The sequence below is a fragment of the Anabrus simplex genome, chromosome 11, assembly GCF_040414725.1.
Source record: "Anabrus simplex isolate iqAnaSimp1 chromosome 11, ASM4041472v1, whole genome shotgun sequence".
Classification (NCBI taxonomy): domain Eukaryota; kingdom Metazoa; phylum Arthropoda; class Insecta; order Orthoptera; family Tettigoniidae; genus Anabrus; species Anabrus simplex.
This window is the reverse complement of record NC_090275.1, coordinates 70624378-70646658: the sequence shown is the minus strand read 5'-3', so window position 1 is coordinate 70646658 and position 22281 is coordinate 70624378. Positions and strand designations below refer to the sequence as shown.

The 22281-nt window shown below is 37.9% G+C and overlaps 1 protein-coding gene across 1 annotated transcript in view; it reads left to right on the top strand.

Annotated features, from left to right (window-relative positions):
* Window positions 1–22281, top strand: part of LOC136883066 (nonsense-mediated mRNA decay factor SMG9) — a 51975-nt gene that overhangs the window by 16712 nt on the left and 12982 nt on the right. The window contains exons 4-7 of the mRNA XM_067155217.2: window positions 7353–7554; window positions 11434–11736; window positions 14738–14885; window positions 16166–16313. Coding sequence (XP_067011318.2) covers window positions 7353–7554; window positions 11434–11736; window positions 14738–14885; window positions 16166–16313 — 801 coding nt within the window. The remainder of the gene's footprint in view (window positions 1–7352; window positions 7555–11433; window positions 11737–14737; window positions 14886–16165; window positions 16314–22281) is intronic.

Genomic DNA, 22281 nt, shown 5'->3' with positions numbered 1-22281 from the left:
CCAGCAAAGTTCGTTATTGCTGTGGAAAAAATATAGCATGTCACCTGTTTCAAGTAGTTCCTTGTTTTTCTAAATTGGTGCCAAGTTTCATTTGATTTAGTGATTTGTACGTCTTGCCAACTTTGTAACATAGCCATAGATACACAAAGCGATATGGACTTGCTGATGCATTCCTTAACATCATCCCATACATTTAATTGAGGGACGTGACAGGGTGTGTATGACAAATTCCCTTCATCTCAGGCACAGTAATTCTATGGCTTCTCACTGGAGTGCTGTCACACCTTATAAAGTGCTTATAGTTACTGCTGCAGTCACTAGATGGTGATAAGCTTTCTTGCTGTACCTCTGTCAGTTCTACCCAGTACGGTATACTCACCAGCACAAAAAAAGTAACAATAAATGCTGAAGAAATCATGTGTAATTATCTATTTAATCAAAGTGCAAAATATTTTTAGACGGGTAAAATTGTTGGCTTTGTTTTGTGAGCAAACAATGAAGTGTGGATTGTGTATTGGACTAACTTTAATTTGTTTCTGTCATTATTATAATCAGTTGTTTGGAGTAAACATGTCGCTAAGTCCTGAAGACGCTGCAAAAGCTGTTGCTTTGGTGAAAGATTGTTGCAGCATGCATTACATTGCAAAAGTGATGAGAACTACACCTTCTACAATTTCTAGAACTGTAAAAAGGTACAGGGGAACTGGAGGCTATTCAAGGAGACCTGGATCAGGTCCATGAAGAGCAACATCGACAGAGACTGTTAGTTTTTATGGCTTCAAGTTCTCCGCAACTGCCACACCGCCGCTGTTGAAGCACGAAATCTACACCACACCTTATAAAGCGTTTATAGTTACTGCTACAGTCACTAGATGGTAATAAGCTTTCTTGCTGTACCACTGTCATAATTCAATACGGTATACTCACCAGTACAAAAAAAGCAACACGTAATAAATGCTGAAGAAATCATGTGTAATGTCCAATGTATGTCCAACAGTTTGTAGATTCATGTTATGGTTTGGCGTTCTTGAAGCCCCAAGTTGAATCTTATTTGAATATCTATGGGACCAGGTAGAGAGTCTGTCAGCACTATCCAGACACCCTACAGGACATATGGGAGGCCCTTCTAGAAGACCAGAAGATGATTCCTCAAGAGGATATTGCAGTGATAATCAGAAGCATGCCTAAAAGGTTGGATGTTATGATTGGTGCAAGAACAGGTAATACAGTATATGCTTCTGAGGATGAGAAAATAACTCTATGAAGTGTAAATCCATATGTGTTACTTATGTATTTCTCACTTAACACATTGGTGATGAGCCCCGAGAATTCTCGTAGTTTCTTGGCCGACCGTATGTGATGGGCTACGAGAATTCTCGTTTTTATGGACCTTGTGTTTCTGTGATCGCTGCTACAATCTGGTGGCAAAATTATACGTTTTAAACAATGTAGTCATGGAATAAATAGTATAAGGCAGCTATTGCTCATCTTTTCTTTAAACCTTCATCTAGTTAACAAAATAATATTGGAAATGTTGAGCTATTCTTGGGGCTTCAGGGCAGCTGTTAACATGACGCGGTGCATGCAGTTGCTAACAGATATGGATATTTGTGATGAATTATGTGCAGAGCAGTTATCAGATGTACTTAGAGACAGTGAATTAGATATTTCTAATTATGTGAGTGATTCTTACAATGATTTTGGTCTTTCTTTGTCACATTGTAGGCAACCATCTCATGTTTTGGAATACCGGTACGGCAGTGACTCACTTGTCAGATATACACTAGTCGAGTATAGATAGTGCTTGTAGTAGGTATAGATACAGTTGGGGGCTTTTCAAAAGATAATCTAGTTCATAATATAAAAGTTTGAGCTCATTATCTAGAATATGTTTCGTGTTACATTAGTTTCAGTGCAGCAATGTAGTTTTGTTCTTGCACACTTGAACTATCTGGTCAACAGGCGGTATCAGCCTCTGTTCTGACTCGGTCACCAATGTGTTAATTTGATCAAATTGTTTATAAGAAGTTGTTCTTTTTCGTTTTCCAGACACCTAAAGGAATTCATACCATAATATTTTATTATAAAATAGATTAATGTTACAAGAGTGACTGGAATTGAACCCTTTCAAGGTCAGGTTTTCTAAACGCTCACATACCGCATAATTTAGGTTTTTACAGGCACATAAATTAATCACTCTATAAATAGCAAAACACACTCATTGGACATTATATTCACAAAAATGGATACAATACAGATGAATGAAATGAAAAACAACAATATCACACAATTTACCTGCTTAAAAGTTTTTTGTATGATATTCCTCAAAGCAAGGGGCTGGGCACAAACCAATATTCTTCTAACCTATGTTTGTTTACATGACCCATTAATACATATTGCTAAAAATAAATACATTTCTTCGACAGTAACATCAGTCCATTTTGACACTCGGGATGTGGGAGAAATTACCTAATTATTCTCTATGTATTGCGAGTGATACAAGTTCGTTTCTAAGACTATTTTTTCACTAAGGTATGCGTAAAAATTATTTAGAAAATGTCTAGTTCTGGAGAGTTTTCAGTCAAAGGTTCGTCCTGGATTCCGGCAAGATCAGGCTTTTAGCCTAAATCAGTAGGTAAAAATTGATTATTACCCGTTTCTTTTTCCCAGACCCGGTGATCAGTTGATACATTTCGTTTTTGCCTCTTCGCGGTTGCTGGTTATAATTCTTCATCATTGTCACTTACACCTTCATCGTCAACAGTTGAAACTTCGGGTACAATATCATCAGCACTCTCTAAATCACTTTCACACAAATCTGAACCCTCACTTTCATCATTCATTAAGATTTCAAACACTTTTTCATCACCTTTCAAAACTTCCTCATGCGTGCGAGCAGCCATGTTTATCAGATCGCATTGACTCGCAAGTGTGGTAGATATTCACATGAAAAATTTAAGTTAACAGTGCTCCCAAAGAGAATACAAATTAGCGCGAGCTTCCGTAATACAGCCGATAGATGGCAGATATAACCAATTCTTCAGTCATTGCTGAAAGTCAAAGAGAAGTGAAGACATGATGCTCGGACGTTCGACACGCAATATATTGCGCCGTAACTGCTGGGGCACTTCCCGTGAGATGCAATATATTGCGCCGTGACCCGGAAAGGGTTAAAATAAATCTCTCTGTTTTTAAGGAATTGAAGTGTTGCAATTTTTTTGCCGATAGTGTAGTTACTTGTGAAGTAGCTGTCCGGCTCCATGGCTAAATGGTTAGTAAGCTGGCCTTTGGTCACAAGGGTCCCGGGTTCGATTCCCGGGAGGTTTGGGAATTTTAACCATGATTGGTTAATTCCTCTGTCACTACTTTACTGTTACTACTTTTGAACAATTGTAATTGGAGTTGACAGAAAACTGTGGTACTATTCTCAATTATATTGTACAAGATGATCCATGTAAATCTTAACCATTTTAGTGACATAACTTCTGAACCATTAAGAGTAATATCATCTTCTTCATAATTTCATCTTCATCACGAAGCGCAGGTCGCCTACGGGAGTCCAATCAAAAGACCGGCATCTGGCGAGCCGAACTTGTCCTCGGACACTCCCGGCACTAAATGCCATACTCCATTTGATTTGATTTTTGTGAAGTAGCTAGATGGTGATATTTCTTTCTGTCTTTCGAATGTCTTCATGCCTTTGTTTTATGGGTCTGAAAGAAAATTAAGTATTCAATTTATGAAAAAAAATAACCTTGCATGCAGGTTGTTCATTTATTTAAGGGTACCTTCATTAACGGAAAAGGGAAATTTTCCTACCAGCAAGCGTAATGTCCTGCTTAGCTTCAGTTTCATGCGAGTGAGTTAAACGTGTGCATGTTGTGTCAGTATTGTAATTCATGATTTTTCTCAATTTAAGAAATTTTTTTCAGATGTCCCTTCTTAACATCAGAAGTTACTACTTGTGAACAAGTGTAAGTGTAATTTGAGTTGACAGAAAACTGTGGTACTATTCTCAGTTATATTGTACAAGATGATCCATGTAAATTAACCATTTTAGTGACATAACTTCTGAACCAATAAGCGTAAATATGTTCAATCAGTTCTCAATTTCAGAGTAACTGTGGGAGAATAAAATCAGGAAAATCAGTTTGGTTTCAGAAGTGGAAGGTCAAAAATAGAGCCCACTTTCATTATGAGACAACTAATGGAAAAGCAATGGGACTATGGGAATGATATGGTGATGACATTCATTGACATTGAAAAGGCATATGACAGTGTCCCCAGGACTAAAGTTTGGGACAGTCTGGTGCAAAAAGGAATTGGACAGGGATTAATAAAAATTATCTTGGCAATGTACAAGGAATGTTGCAGAACAAGTTGGTTCAGAATCACTAGTGGGCTGAGACAGGGAAGTGTTCTATCAGCAATCCTCTTTACAGTAGTAATGGATGACATCATGAGAACAGCAAAAGCAACATATGGAGGAAGAGAAATGAACATCATGTTATTTGCAGATGATACTGTGATTTGGAGAAAACATGAAGGTTCAAAACAGTTGGATGTGGTGAATGGGAAGATCGAAGTATGTTGATTGAAAATAAGTGTAGAAAAGAGTAAAACTTTTGTTATGACTAGAGGGGAGAAAGACGGGAAAGGTCAGATTAGACTTGCAGACAAGCCCCTGGAAGTAGTGGAGACATTCAAATACCTGGGGAGTGACTTAATGGAGAATGCTCGACTGGGTGCTGAGATTAGTAAGAGGATTCAAGCTGGAAGCTGTTTCTATCATAGTTTAAGAAACATGTTATGGGACAAAGATGTGCCAATGGAAGCAAAGGAAACTATGTACAAGATGTATTATGTACCCATAACTTACAGAGCAGAAACTTGGACAGTGACAAAGAGGGATGAGAGTCTTAATACAGGCAGCCGAAATGTTCTTGAATGGTATGATACAGAAGAGTAGAAGAGACAAAATAAGGAATGAGAAAATCTGGGAAGAAATTGGAGTGGGAAAAAAAAAGATAGAATAGAGAAGAGCCGACTAAGATGGTTTGGGCAAATAAAGTGAATGAGTGACGAAAGAATGCCAAATAAGGTGATGGAAATGCAAATGCAAGGAAGGAGAGGCCGTGGACGACCACGATTGAGATGGACACAATCCAACGCAGTATTATAGAAAGAAACCTGGACTGGGACACAGTGTTGGAGGAGGAGTGGTGGAAAGACCGAAGAAGGTGGAGAGGAACCATATTTGCCCCTATCCGGCGACAGCTGGATAAAGGGAAATGATGATGATGATGAAAAATTGAAAATGTCTTCCACCTATATGCAAACACAACTGAACTTGTTTATGACATTCTTTGAGGTGTATCCTCATCAGTGTCATCGATTTCATTCCTGAAGGTCTCCTGGTGTTCAGAAAGTGTCTGTTCTTGTACTCTGTTTTTAATGTATCTCCATAAGACGAAGAGATTGAATCAGGTGATATTGGGGAGGCACTTTTTTTTTAGATTAGTTTGCCACTGAACACCTATCATGAGTAAGTATGATGTTTAACCACTTGCAAAAACAATTCCCAAGGGCAAAGGTGGCTGGGCTTAGAATTAACCACCTTCTCCCTCAGTATTGAAGTTATGGATATTGAAAACCACTCCTCCAGGAGATTTCATGGCTTGTATGGAGATACATAGTACTCTCCATTCAAAGCAGTTCTTGAAAAATGTATTAGTGCATCAACGTTTTGCATCCCTAAAATCTCCCCTTCATCAATGTTTGATAGTGTTCCCTTTCTCCATGATATTTTCAGACTTCAACTACCATGCCTATCCTACTAACCCCTCTTCTGTGAAATGGCTAATAGTACTCTTAGCACAGTTTCTGATAAATAAGTCTCATTCACTTTTGGAGGATCTTTTACAATTCAGGAAACCGTGTATACAGTACAACCTCATTAATTCAAAGTCGTTGGGGTGCAAAAATCGGACTTCGAATTAACCGCCAACACGCACATTTGGAAATGCCAACCCTTGCGGCCTCACATTATATTCTGAGACCCGTTACTGCATGCATTCACAGTTTAAAGCTTTCAAATGTCATGGAAAAAACTATTTCCAAAATGTATCCAACAAGGTGCATTTACAGTATTCAAGCACTTGGATAACTCACCGACAAACATAACCTCACGCAATGAAACCAAAAGAAAACATGATTCAAAGACGAGGAGAAATCTATACTGACTTCCCTGTGCAGGTGCTTTATTCATTGGATTACTGTACTGTATGCATTTTAGATACCTTGTGCTTGCACAGAATGTACCCGATGCTCTTAAAACATCGCGGCTTATCAAACTTTCCTATGACGAGGGGAGAAAGTCTCTCCCTTCCGTCCACAATACAACAAAAGTACTGCAGTGACTATACTTGTACGATTTCCTGCCATGGCACTTCTAAGACCCATGAATGCATGCAATCACCTTCATTCTCAGTTTAAACTTTTCAAATGCCATGGAAAACACTATTTCAGAAATTTATCCAACAAGGTGCATTTACATTATTCAAATAATGCTCTTGTATAAAACAATGACAAACATAACCTCACTCAACAAACGGAAGAAAAACACGATTCAAAGACGAGGAAAAATTATGCTCGGTCCCCTGTGCAAATGCTTTATCTTTTGGATTGCTGTACTGTCTGCATTTTTAGATGCCTTAAACTGGCATGGAAAGTGCCCAACGCCCTAAAACATCGTGGCTTTTCGAACTTTCCTATGGCAGGGGAAGGAAGTCTCTCGCTTCCGTTTGCAGTGTGCACTGCATAGCAACATAGTACATTTGCTGGCTGGCAATTCTCTCCTTTAAAGCCATAAGTCCGTTTGGCCTCAGCATTTAAAAAAATAAAACAAACAAACAATGCAGTTTCATCGGCATTGACAATATTGTTTGGTATGTACGAATTGATTATAGGCTATAAGCCACGCTTTTTCGCCAACTGTCTGCATTGCCAGTGTTCACGGATTCTACCTCTCCTTTCATGACGCGGAGAAATTTTGAATTTAAATTACTCTGTAATCAAAATGTAAAGGCAGTTTCAAATTAAAAGTCTGAATTTCGGTAACATTATTCTTCGACGTACGAATTATCCATATTTCGATTAAACGATTTAAATAACATGCAAAACCGTACCTCATGTTTGCGGGAACGAGAGCTGCTTCGAGTTAGGCGAGATTTTGAATTAACCAATTTCGAATTATCGAGGTTCTACTGTATTTTGATTATCATTACAGATTTATTCTCTCATGGAAATTCACTCAGGAAATGTTTTACAAACAGTTCTTTTTGTTGTTTCAGACATTAATCCCTTGGCTCCTCCCCCAGAGATGAAGGGTCCTATCAAATTACTAGATGAATCATTCCAGTTTGTGGATGGTGCTCTGGAGTATCTACTAGAACAGAGCGACTTCCTTGTTGTTGGTATCCTTGGTCTGCAGGGGGCTGGAAAGTCAACAGTCCTCAACTTGGTGGCGGAAGGCTCAGTGGAGAAATGTGCTAGGTATGTTAAATTCTTAAATAATTTCTCCAATCGTACACTTGTATTCTTGCAAAGTTCTTTCAAATCACAGACGGGTTGTTTGGGAATTTTTGTTTCTTTTCTCATCAATATGTGGAGGAATCTATGGTAATTAACAGGAACTAGAAAAATTAACATCTATTTTTATGAAAATTAGCATACATTTTCTGAAAATTAGGTTTTTTTAATGGGATAAAACACGCCCACAGTCAACATTGTTTGTTAGGGTCCACAACAAATCAAAATGCTCAAATATGGAAGAAAAATAGTTTTGTTACATGTTTTTCACTGTTAACATGTTTTAGAATACTGTTCTTTACCCACGTACCTTTGCACTTACAAAATTTGTGAAACACTGTCAATGAATCTGTGGCATCTAAACCTTCATTTGAATATTGCCGAGCCCTCTCGCAGGCATTTATAGCCGTGTGTCCCATAACCTCAAAATTTTTCAGTCCCTAGTAATTAGCATGTCCTTAGCGAATATACCTGGTTAGTACATGTATGTTATTGAGTTCTGGCTCTATCCTTTTAAATTGTATTTAAAAGAATTAGATTTCATGATTATCTCCCTTTTGAATTCACCAGACTGAGTGGCTCAGACATTAGGAGCACTGACCTTCTGAGCTCAAGTTACCAGATTCAATCTCAGCTCAGTCCGGTGGTATTTGAAGGCGCCCAACCACTCCAGCCTCATGTTAGTTGATTTACTGGCACATAAAGGAACTTGGTGTCTCTGAAAACCATAAAAGTAGCTTGTGGAACAAAAATTCAGTAACATCATTGTTTAGTGTGTTCACAGTTCTTCCTACTGAAATTTTAAATTCATGTTACTAGTCCCAGACTGAGCATACTGCATCTGTATTTACTTCTAGCTGCTGTACTCATAATTGACATGTTAGTTTTTGTACAATTGTAAACTGTGTGTTTTCATAATTCCTTCTGCAGTGTGCGTCGTTACTGGGCGAGTTGGCCGTGCGGTTAGGAGCGCGCAGCTGTGAGTTCGCATCCGGGAGATAGTGGGTTCGAACCTCTTTGTCGGCAGCCCTGAAGGTGGTTTTCCATGGTTTCCCATTTTCACACCAGGCCTTAATTAAGGCCACGGCCGCTTCCTTCCCATTCCTAGGCCTTTTCCGTCCCATCGTCGCCATAAGACCTATCTGTGTCGGTGCATCGTAAAACAAATAGCAAAAAAAGTGTGCGTTGTAGAAGTTTACTACAGCATGTTGTAATTTAAAGATAAAAATTTCATTGTTCCGTATTGAAAGTATTAACGTTAAAAATTAAATAATTGAAAAAGAGGTTCAACCTATTCAATACATAAAAGAAAGAAATGTAGTGATTACATTCTTATTTAATAGTAACTATAAATGGGACCGGTTTCGACCCTAGTCCAGGTCATCGTCAGCCATAAAAACATGTAAAACAATGCATATGAAAAAGAAAAAGATTAAGTGAATTCTGGATCGGTATAAGATGAAACATAAATTAACGATGGGGGTAGAAATTGTGAGTCGCTTAGAAGAAAACAGTACGTAATATTAAGAATGGTAGTATGGCACACGCAATGATAGGCGAAGTCTCACAATGTTTATGAATATTGGAGAACGGTCAAATGGGTCAGTTTCCACACTCTGTCAGGCACAAAGTCACAACACTATCAAATAATATATGAAGATCATAATTAACTTGAAGTCGCAGACGAATAGATTTGTAGAAGCAAACTGCAAGCTCCCGGTGATCAGCGCGGCACATTCAAGGTCATGCGCTGCGGTCTCAAACGCCAAAGTAAAATGGAGAATATCCTGAAGGTCCAGTATTTGTCTCGGTAGCGGGAAGTTAAGTACGTATATATAGAAATATACAACGCAAATCAGTATAATTGAATGAGTACTTCTGCTCCTGCTAAGTTCTTGGAAAACAGTTGACTTGAAAAAACAATTGTAAAGAGAAAAAAATATAGTAAAAAGCGCAATATCGGAAAACAAATGAAAACTTATATGCACAGTGCGCTATTTTTTAAATTGAAAAAATTTTAGGTCATGATTGAAGTAGTCGAAGTTGGCGCAAGACAAGAGTTAAAATTTGAAAGAGGAGAACCGAAATGAAGGTAGATTTTTTTTTTTTTTTAAATAGAGAAGGTAGAATAAATTAACTACCCCTCCTTCATTTCCCTATCTTATCCTTCCTCAATACCATCTAACTTCAATTTCTTTTATTCTTTCTCTTATTTCACTATCACTCTTCCTCTGTTAATTTATTCTACCTTCTCTATTAAAAAAAAAAAAAAAAATCGACCTTCATTTCGGTTCTCCTCTTTCAAATTTTAACTCTTGTCTTGCGCCAACTTCGACTACTTCAATCATGACCTAAAATTTTTTCAATTTAAAAAATAGCGCACTGTGCATATAAGTTTTCATTTGTTTTCCGATATTGCGCTTTTTACTATATTTTTTTCTCTTTACAATTGTTTTTTCAAGTCAACTGTTTTCCAAGAACTTAGCAGGAGCAGAAGTACTCATTCAATTATACTGATTTGCGTTGTATATTTCTATGTATACGTACTTAACTTCCCGCTACCGAGACAAATACTGGACCTTCAGGATATTCTCCATTCTACTTTGGCGTTCGAGACCGCAGCGCATGACCTTGAATGTGCCGCGCTGATCACCGGGAGCTTGCAGTTTGCTTCTACAAATCTATTCGTCTGCGACTTCAAGTTAATTATGATCTTCATATATTATTTGATAGTGTTGTGACTTTGTGCCTGACAGAGTGTGGAAACTGACCCATTTGACCGTTCTCCAATATTCATAAACATTGTGAGACTTCGCCTATCATTGCGTGTGCCATACTACCATTCTTAATATTACGTACTGTTTTCTTCTAAGTGACTCACAATTTCTACCCCCATCGTTAATTTATGTTTCATCTTATACCGATCCAGAATTCACTTAATCTTTTTCTTTTTCATATGCATTGTTTTACATGTTTTTATGGCTGACGATGACCTGGACTAGGGTCGAAACCGGTCCCATTTATAGTTACTATTAAATAAGAATGTAATCACTACATTTCTTTCTTTTATGTATTGAATAGGTTGAACCTCTTTTTCAGTTATTTAATTTTTAACGTTTAGCAAGTTGTAATGACGTTGTTTTCATGCCCCTTGAAAAAATATATTTTAAACTGTGTAATATCCTTTGGTTACAATGAGAAGAACCCTTTTACTGATTCATCTGTTATTACGAGTGGTTTAGAGTGCATTATTTTTTCCATCCTCAATATTTATGCACTCTGGTAATTATGTTGAATGTGATCCATCATCTTCGGTATCCATTTCTCACTGCGTGCACCAGCGAGCTCTCTCATCGTTCTCATCGTCATTCGAAGGCGCTGTCAGAGTTGATTAGTACTACCACGGCCATTTTGATATAGAAGCTTGCTACCAAGAGCTTTGCTGTCACACAGATTTCTATACTACTGATACCATACTTTAAAAAATATATATAATGGTTAGGTTCTGGAAGGTGTCAGTGATGATTTTTTTTATTAGGAAGAGGAGTTCGGGTTTGGAACCTTTCACCAAGGGAGATGTTTGATAAATTTCCAAACTTTTTGAAATTATTTAAAAGACTAGGTAAACACCTGATAGGAAATCTGCCACTTGTGCATTTGCCCTAAATATAAATAACTGATGATTGATTGATTGATTGATTGATTGATTGATTGATTGATTGATTGATTGATTGATTGATTGATTGATTGATTGATTGATTGATTGATTGATTGATTTAGCTCATCACCCCTAAAAAAGTGATTCTTGTATTCTAGATGTTTGATAAGGAGTCTTTGTTCCAGAGCTCCGCTATTCAAGCCTCAAGGTCCTGAACAGTTGGAGCTTGGCAGTCACTGCACTTCTGGTGTAGACTTGCTTGTTACTCCTAACAGAGTGATCTTGCTGGATACACAGCCCATGTTGTCAGCATCTGTCATGGACCGCCTCGTACAACTGGAGAGCAGTAAGAAGTTTGTTGCTCCCGAGTTTACCTCCACAGAGAATGCTCTGGAGATCCAGTCTTTACAACTTGCAGCATTCCTCTTGTCTGTATGTCACGTGGTCATTGTTGTGCAAGACTGGTTCTTTGATCCGAATATTCTCAGGTATGTGCTTCTGCTTATCAATCATTTCATCTCTTCATTTTAACTGCCCGTTGATATTTAATTTCATCCTGTCTATAAATTTTAATGTATGTCCTCTCTTACCAATTCATGTTTCTTCCCTTAACACGTGACAGACTGTCACCTTTCACTTAACCCAGGTGCAGAACTGAATCACACAGCAACTCTTGGTTTATGCAAGCCCTAAGATCTCTGAATGAAATTAGCAGGATGGTGGAAGTATTCCACTCATCAGCTAGTGAAATTCATAGCTTCTTTTATCTGTCGGTCATTTCAAATGTATAAACACTTTTCTGTTTTCATGTTGTCTTCTTCCTTTTTTAAAAAATATGTGTATATTGTATATTGTTTAATTACAGTAGAGCCCCTATTATTACATTTTTTAGGGACCTGATTTTTTTAAAACCTTAAATGGGGGTTTACCTTAAATCGAGGTTTCAGTAAAAAGCACACCTTTTCCAGAGATTTTGCCTTATTAACATAAATTGTACCATCATAATTATTTACACAGTGACACCAATAAAACAAGGAGATATCTACCCTACACACTGTACTGTAGTCCGACTCGTTGGCTGAACGGTCAGCGTACTGGCCTTCGGATCAGAGGGTCCCGGGTTTGATTCCCGGCCGGGTCGGGGATTTTAACCTTAATTGGTTAATTCCAATGGCACGGGGGCTGGGTGTATGTGTTGTCTTCATCATCATGTCATCCTCATCACAACGCGCAGGTCACCTACCGGTGTCAAATAGAAAGACCTGCACCTGGCGAGCCGAACCCTTCCTGGGATATCCTGGCACTAAAAGCCATACAACATTTCATTTTCACATTTCACTGTACTGTAGTTAGGCCTACGGTTTATGCTTCATTTTGACAGATTTTTGTCGGTAAATGCAAAACTGCTTCGGTTTAAAGTTCTTATAACTTTATACATGATTTTTCCATAAAAGTTGGGAAAGATACCAAACTCGCACAAACACACATTAAAATCGGTAAGAAACAGCAATTGGTTTGTTTAAACATTTTCGTGGATGTTTTCCAAGCAGCGGCTTACTCATTAGCATGTATTTTCTAATTCCAATAGTCTAAACACGCGTATTCAGTTTCATTCTTAAAAATTGTAATAGCATCACTGTAGAGGCTTGTGGCAGAGGTCACACCATGCGTCTTGGTAGATGTATTTACCAACTGATGAGCCCAACGTAGCACACTCAGGCAAAATGCTGGCAACCAGGAATGAGTTAGCTGGAAAATTTATAATGTCCAATAACCTAAGTTTACTGCACACATATTATGAAAACATATTTCAAGCTCCACGTAGAATAATGATAACATTTTCACTATAAATTTACATGGGAACAGCCTTTCTGAAATTTAACAAGACGCGAAAGTACATAACCTAACCTCTGAAATTAGTTATGCACACTGCTGTATTTTGAGAAGGAGAAGTATCACATTCTTATTTTATTTCAGTACATAGTATTAAAATTAAGCAATTGTTCCCTTCAGCCTTTATTTCTAAGGAGTTAACAACTGTTGTCATTGCACTTATTGCGAAAACATGTTATTGCGATGTTTGTTTACACCAGTTGGAGTTGTGAGCCGTCTCACTCAAGATTGACTCTCGCATAGCGAGGAATCGATACTGAAGATGATCGCATTCAATATCAACGCTGGAGTAGAGTTTATGAATATTGATAATGGATAAAAACTAACACGCCCAAATTTGACCATAATATTGGAGGAATCAGTAAAAGGGTTCTCATTGTAACCGAAGGATATTGCACAGATCAATATAGGAATTTTTGAAGGTTATAGAACATTGTCATTAAAATGGAGGTTCTCTTCTACTACAACAGCCGCTGTCAGATGTGTATCGTAGTCCAACACCTCACTGTAGCTCTAAGTGCCCCAGTATCCAGTATTCGGGAGATAGTAGGTTCGAATCCCACTGTCGGCAGCCCTGAAAATGGTTTTCCGTGGTTTCCCATTTTCACACCAGGCAAATGCTGGGGCTGTACCTTAATTAAGGCCACGGCTGCTTCCTTCCCACTCCTAGCCCTTTCCTGTCCCATCGTCGCCGTAAGACCTATCTGTGTCGGTGCGACGTAAAACAGCTAGCAAAAAAAAAAAAAAAAAAAAGCCCTAAGTGCGCACGCTCTAGATTCGTCTTCTGCCTTCAGTCATTCTTAGCAAACTTATGACATCTTTTTCATAGGTTTTAATGTCACATAACCAAAACAAATAGAAATAAATATTTGAGAATTGTAACATTTCCTTAAAACTAAATGTGTGTTTTGCCCATGTTGCATGACGTTAAATCGAATATAAAATTGCTTTGCTTTTATGGAATAATTTTCGGGACTGGAAATTTCTTCCATTAGATGCGGGTTTATACAAAATCGGTGTTGTTCTGCATTATTAGTAATAGTAGTTATTATTATTATTATTATTATTATTATTATTATTATTATTATTATTATTATTATTATTATTATTATTATTATTATTTGAATTTATCATCTGTAATTGGAGAAGTAATGACTCTGCTGATGATAAATAAGCAAATCAAATGAAACCTCACACAACACTATCCTCCGCTACAAAAATACACAGTTCCCATACACAGCAGATGCTGCCTGCCCTCGTTGAAAGGTTTCCCTTACAAGGGCTGCACCAGGCAAACTGAACATGTCCTCAGACACTTCCGTCACTAAGAGCCATACGATAAAAATTTAAGAAAATGAGAAACAATAAATAAAATAAGATTTCACAGTACAAAGAGTGCTTGGCTTTTCGTTCTCTCGTAGCACATCACACGACTGCTAAGAGGGTGTTGCGGTTTGAATGCTGCAGGTTTGTACTATAGTCAGGAATGGTTAAAGTCAGCAATTCATAAATCATTGACCACTTTATCCTACATGTGTAATGTGATTGTTAAGTGTGTAATTGATTGGTTTCATTGTGTTATTGCCTCCATTGTAGGTTCCTACACTCAGCAGAGATGTTGAAGCCCTCTACTCCAACAACAACACCTGATGAGGAGATCATTGAATACTTTCCTCATGTCTTGTTTTTACAGAACCGGGCACGACCGTCTGACTTTGCTCCTCGACAGATAAAACTCATGCAGGTAAAACATCATTTACAATCATGAACTGAAATTGGTGTCAGCCACAGAATTACTAGCATGATTGTGTTCTTCCTAACTGAATAACAGCTGCCTTAAATTCTGTCGTGGCAATCATATTTCAGTTTATCATAGTGGAATATTTAAGGCAGCTAATGCTATTGGGATTGTATCAGCATAGCCTCAGATTTTTTTTTTTTTTTTTTACTAATGACTAAATTTCACATAAAATTTTAAAATAGTGAAATGTTATTAACTCTCATCTGTTATCCTGTATTTTTGTTACTGTAACTGATATGATGGTGTGTGTCAGATGTCTGTTATGTCCTGTTAAATTGAACAGTGCTTTCTTGTGTATTGAACTTGCTTCCTTTAAAAATGTTTTCATATGTTTTCAAAACATAAAAGGAAAAACACAAACCCAGAAGAAAATACTAAAATGGTGTTCTGAAAACATGTACCTTTCTATTTTTCTCTAAATTCTAGGGAAAATATGATTACTTCCGTGCTGTGTCAGCTTTCTATAAAGAACTTGGAATTGGTAAAAGAAGCAAAATTACTGGAACATTCAAAACATAAATTTATATTTTGATGTCCAAAATCCATATCGGTTAGAGTGCCCTTTATTTTATATCAGGGTACATACACAAGTTTTTTTTCATGTAAATAACTATAAATTCAATAGGACCCCAGAAGGAGATGGGGATAGCTGTGAAAAAGTTTGGCAGCCATCTCACAGGCTTGATGGTTAAAATGAACTTGCAGGGACAAATTGAAATATCATTAAATTTGATTAAAATTGCCTTTTAGGCATCGTTTAATCTATCTGGTATTTATCTGTATCGAGCACCTTGGATCTAACTTTATATCGGTATACGCGGTCACTGGGCTGAGTGAGTCAGATAGTAGAGTGCACAAATTTTGTTTCCCACCCCTTCTGCAAGGTTCATCCAATAAAGAGAATCATTTCAAGCTAGGAGAAGTGACCTTTTTTGTTCTAGAGGTGTATTTGAAATGGTAATATTGAAATCTGGGCAAGCAGTTCTAGAGGCAGGTCATGCAAGCAATTTACTTTTATTAGTATTGATGGTCAGTCTTAAAATACTCAACAGAAGAAGCACTGTCATTTGCAAATTGCATTTCTGTTATCAGGGTGATGTTGATTAGTCTTTTCGAATGTAGTCTGGTCAGATTAAAAAGTCCTCCCATCATATAATATAAATATTTATAATATGTTCATAATTTAAAATATAACAGTTATTCATTATAACGATGTGTTCTAGGATATTTACAACCGGACTTTCCTCCGGTCTCGTCTTCTAATACAGAGCGGCATGGGGATTGCTACTGGCGATGTTGCTAATGTCTTGAATCCTTCCTTGTGTGGCGAGCCCATTAATCTTTTCCTGATTCCAGACTTGTTTGAGCCTGGTAAGTAGAACTGAATCATCTGTAGTTTAATTACATACAATGTAGATGATTTGCAAGACAACCTTGAAGCTGATGTTTGAATCAGCTAAAGAGTTACACACTCATATACAATATATTACATAGTGGCTTAGCTGCAGGCTTTCTACTTGGGATGTCAGGGTTCAATTTCTGGTTGATCTTGGGTTGAAATATTCACCTGGAAAATTACAGGGTGTCGGAAATGACATATTGCCTTATATTCCTAGCCAAAACTGAAAACAAACCAGGGTGGCACCAGCAACCTCGGATAGGCTGAAGAAAGAAAATTTTAGAACTTGGTGGACTAAACAGCAATAGGATTAGAATTCACACTTTTTTAACTGCAGATGTTATGTCAAGTTCTTAGTATTCATCATAACTTTCCCTTTCCCAGTCACTCGCTGAGGATTTTATCGTGCAATTCCATCAAATTGTGGGGATGCTGATGCCAACACAGGTGATTTTCCAGGCCAATCAAGATGAAATAGGATGCGGGATGTTCATAAAACCAGTCACATATGCATCCAGCCCGATGAACTTTGATGTTGTCATCTAGAAAATCGGGGTATCAAATAGCATACTCATCATGCAGATGTTGACTGAAAGGTGACACCTGATCATCCAGAATGTTTAAATAAACATGCTCATTCATGTTAGTGGTCACCTCAGTAAGCAGGCCCAATCCATGATATGATAAACACCCCCAAAACATCACAGACCCACCTCCGGCTTGAATCTGACCTTGCACACATCCAGGATGAAGTGCTTCATTTGGCCTTTGGTGCACTCGATGACATCCTTCATTGGAATGCAGGCAAAAACGTGGTTCATCAGACCACATTACGTTCCACCATTCAGCTACTGTCCGAGTTAGATGATTTCTAGCCCATTGAAGACTCGCAGCTTTATGTGCCGGTGTGAGCAATGGCCTCTTGTGAGGTGACTGATTCAAAATGTTCATTGCATGCAGTTCCCGTCGCAGTGTTCTTTTGCTAACAGGTTGGGATGCACCCTCATTCCCTGACTGCAGCAATTCCTGTTGGGTTTGGAAGCAATTTTATTCACAAACTGTGGAACGCGTCTCCGGTCCATTTCAGCCTGGGTCATTTTCCGACCACAATTCTGACGTCTTGTTTCTTGGCCACATGTAGGACACCACTGCTTGTAGGCATATTGAATGGTCCTCTGCAAAACATCAACAAATCCAGCAACTTTTCACGCACTGTATGGCCATGGGCATGGCCAAACATGATTGCCCCCTTTTGCCAGTCTGTCACATCTTTACATCAACCCATGTTGGCGTACACTGTCCGCTTGAAACATTAATGCCTCTCTGATCGCTACTACCTCATGCTCACGTTGAGGCAGTGCATGTGCGGTTGATCATGGGACTCGTTCGCTGTGCCATCTGTACAGGCTAAACAATTCCTCTGTGCGTGTGCACTAGGATGACATTTTTTGTCCAGTGAACTTAGTTGGCTTCTGATAGTACATTATCGAAGTGACTATGAGTGGGTGCGCTTTTACAAAGGGCACTAGGAAAGTTATGCAATACGCAAAAATGTTTGGCTGGACACCCGTGTTATGGTGAGGTGTGAAAAGAGGGGTGAAAACCGGTCTAGAAGATAGCAAGCTGCGACCTTCACACCAGTAGTTACCAAGCAGTGGGATTGAAAGCAAGTTAATACAGTAGAAGTCCACTATAGCGAGTACGGCATATAACGAGAACTCTGCTATAGTGACGATTGTTTTCTGTCCCTTAAAAATTCCTATATAAAACTGTGTATCGTACTTCCGGTTACAGCGAGAGCCCTATCACTGACGTATCCGTTATTACGAGCGATTAAGTGCGCACAATTTTTTCTGCTACCGATATTTATGCACCCCAGCGATGATATTGCACGTGATCGATTACCTTCGGTATCGTTTCCTCGCTGTGTGCACTAGCGAGTTCTCTCATCGACATTCAAAGGCGATATCGTAATCTATAATCTTCATTTCCGTATTGACAATTGCACAATTAAAAATAGGAGAGGATTTCCACCAATCAATACTTATTTATTGTATATATTGAACTACAGGACCGGTTTCGACCTCATATTCAAGGTCATCTTCAGCTGAACCATACATACATATTTATATAATGAAGCTTTGATTAAGATTGTGGTGTTGAAGGAATGCCATATGATGATGATGTACATTTAGTTACATACAAATGGGGCACGTCTTAGCGTGAACTGGCGTGTATGTCATTCTGTACAATATTGCAACTGTATGTCTAAAACGTTGAAGGTCTTAAAACTAGTGTATAAAACACGTCTTTTCCTAAACTAATTTATATATATGTACAAGATAAAAACAATATATAAAAACACTTCATGCATATGAACATTCGTTCTTGCTTGGTGGTCAATACATCGACTAACTTCCGTATTTAAGTCCTTATTCACAGTTGTACACTTCAGCTGCTATTCTTGGAGTTTGTAAAATTGCATGGATAAAAGTTTTGTCTTCCTGTGCGTATGTGAGATAAAACACTTTCAATTTAAAAAAAAAAAAAAAGTTGCCAAATGTATGGATGAAATTCAAGTAAAATATGTTCAGCTCTGCTGTGTGTGTTGCCCCTTTTTATTAGAACCAATTCATGTTGTCTTTTTGGCGTCTGTAAATTTGGATGACATTGGTTTCAAAGTAGTGGCTCCTTTCCCATTTGTAGCTGTGCAATGATGTTATGTTTATCTGTGGAAGATAAGAGACAACATGAATTGGTTCTAATAAAAAGGGGCAACACACACAGCAGAGCTGAACATATTTTACTTGAATTTCATCCATACATTTGGCAACTTTTTTTTTTTTTTTTAATTGAAAGTGTTTTATCTCACATACGCACAGGAAGACAAAACTTTTATCCATGCAATTTTACAAACTCCAAGAATAGCAGCTGAAGTGTACAACTGTGAATAAGGACTTAAATACGGAAGTTAGTCAATGTATTGACCACCAAGCAAGAACGAATGTTCATATGCATGAAGTGTTTTTATATATTGTTTTTATCTTGTACATATATATAAATTAGTTGAGGAAAAGACGTGTTTTATACACTAGATTTAAGACCTTCAACATTTTAGACATACAGTTGCAATATTGTACAGAATGACATACACGCCAGTTCACACTAAGACGTGCCCCATTTGTATGTAACTAAATGTACATCATCATCATATGGCATTCCTTCAACACCACAATCTTAATCAAAGCTTCATTATATAAATATGTATGTATGGTTCAGCTGAAGATGACCTTGAATATGAGGTCGAAACCGGTCCTGTAGTTCAATATATACAATAAATAAGTATTGATTGGTGGAAATCCTCTCCTATTTTTAATTCGAAGGCGATGTCGGAGTCGATTAGTAATACCCGTCGACTGCTGTTCCGTAAAGAAAATTTGAAATGAAAGAGAACATATTTTCGTAGTAAATGCGTAAATAATGTGTCCGATAACGGTTGCTAACTCGTTAAAAATTAAGGCTGACTAAACTACCGCTTAATTTTGAGGCTGAATACTGCAATTAAGTAAGAATGGGATACACCTCGAAATATAGCAAAGTGCTTAATTGATTTCAGACGTTAGTTTATATTTTCCCGCGTCTGGTTAAATTACAGAAAGGCTATTATGAAAATGTATAGCGAGAAGGTTATCATTTCTCTACTGGTGCTTGATGTGTGTTTTCATCATACGTATAGTACGGTTAAGTTTGGATAGGTGACGCCGTTTGAATAAGAAAACTGAAACGTTTGCAACAAAATGCGATCGATCATCTTCGGTACGGTATAGTTTTCTAACTTTGTGCATTTGCGAGCTCTCTCGTCGACATTCAAAGGCGATGTTGGAATTGATTACTAATACCCGTCAACTGCTGTTCTCTAAAGAAGATTCAAAATGAAAGAGGATAACACGTTTTCGTAATAAATGCGTAAATAACGTGGCCGATAGCAGTTGTTAACTCGTTAAAAATAATGACTGAATTAAACGATATCTTGATTTGAATGTTATATTCGGAAGTTAAGTAAGAATGTGATACACCTCAAGATATGGCAGAGTACATCACTGATTTCAGTGGATATTTCATATCTTCTCGCGTCTAGTTAAATTTTGGAAAGGCTATTTACATGTAAATTTTTCGCGAGTAGGTTATCATTTCTCTACATGCGTTTCAAATATGTTTTCATGATACATATACAGTTACATTAGGTGACGCCGTTTGAAGAAAACTGAAGTGTTTGCCACAGAAACCTCTGGAGTGATACTGTATTTCTCCGAATCCAAGACTTTTTTTCTCAGAATCTCTCAAGTGTTGTCTTGCATTCGCGGCCTAACAGTACGGTAAGTTAATGGATACCACTGGCAACTACCGTGGTAAGCACGCTGCTTCTTTTCACACGCGCACAAAACTTGTTGACAATAAACGACCGGCTCTTTACTATAGCCTGCATCGTTATCCGCGACAACCGGTCGTACATTGCTTGTGTGTAACGTCACTGGATCTCAGGAAATAGTGAAGAGAGTATGATGTTCTATTAGCTTCTACAAAAACGTTTCTCAAATGTGCAGAATGGCATTAAAACATGTGAGCCTTTGAATTCTTAGAAACTCAGTGACAGAGTTATAACGCGTGTATTGTACTTGACGCTTAGTAAAATTAAGTTTTATAGACAGCAGGAATATTTTCGTGATGTATAGTCATATTGTAAAGATACGTGGAAAAGGTATTGCCGGCAAATTTTCAACGGGTTCTAGTCGATATTATGATGCCAATTTTACTGTAGGTTAATGGTTATTAAACACTCGTAAATGTAGAATAATTGTGCAGCCACAAGAAAATACGGCATAGGCCTAACTAAAGCAAATATTTGGCGTTAGCGTGAAGACAAAGTACTAAATAAAATGCATTCAGTGGTCCGCAACAAGGACGCTTTAAAGAAGTCGAAGATGAAATTGTGAGGTATGTGCATGAAAAACGCAAGGGCGGAATGGCCATACCGTGACGCAATAAACTCGTTCGTTGACTTTCAACATCTGCAATTAGGCCTATACTTCGCCAGCTGCTGAATTTGGCTGAATCCGGCAAGCGGGACGTGTGTGTAGCGGTAGCCGGTTATATCTGATGCTGAGTAAAAGTAACAGTTTTATAGATCGTCGTATTGTAGAGACTCGTGGAATAGGTATTGCCGGCAAATTTTCAACGGGTTCTCTTCGGTATTATGATGGCAATTTTAAGTTAATGGTCCTTAAACCCGCGGAAATAAAGAAAAATTTTGCAGCCGCAAAAAAAACCCGGCATGACGAAAGTTAATGTTCAGCGTCTAAAAATAGTTTAAAATGCGGTAGGCCTACTCTACAACAAAGGCATTCATATGATTTTACAAAGTACTTTTTGAGCCTGATTCAAATTTTTTGAAGGAAAATGTGGGGTTCATCTTGGTTTCGGAGAAGTACGGTACTATCTTTCTTCAGAATAAAATTAAACATACACTTTCACGTAGTATCGGATTTCGAAAAATAACAAACAAGTAAGCTGGTGTGGATATCATCTGCGGAAACGCAGGTTTTGAACAAATGTATTGCCGTTTCATACCGATTTTAATGTATATGGGGGGTTTCCCGACTTTTATACAAAAATCGGATATAACGACAATCCATTATAGCGAGTAAATTTTTTGCTGTTATGAATTCTCTCTATAACGGACTTCTACTGTATGTCAGTGTGGTCTAAAGGTGAATATCGTGCAATTATTCACTACAGTTTTGTTCGTGGATTAATTGTTGACCAGTCCCTGGAAGAAATGACTCCTATGCTGGGGAAGATTGTCCACATCGGACAACAATTTTCCGCTGGTACAAAGAGTTCCAGAGGGGAAATTTTGAAGTTGAAGATGATCCTTGTTCT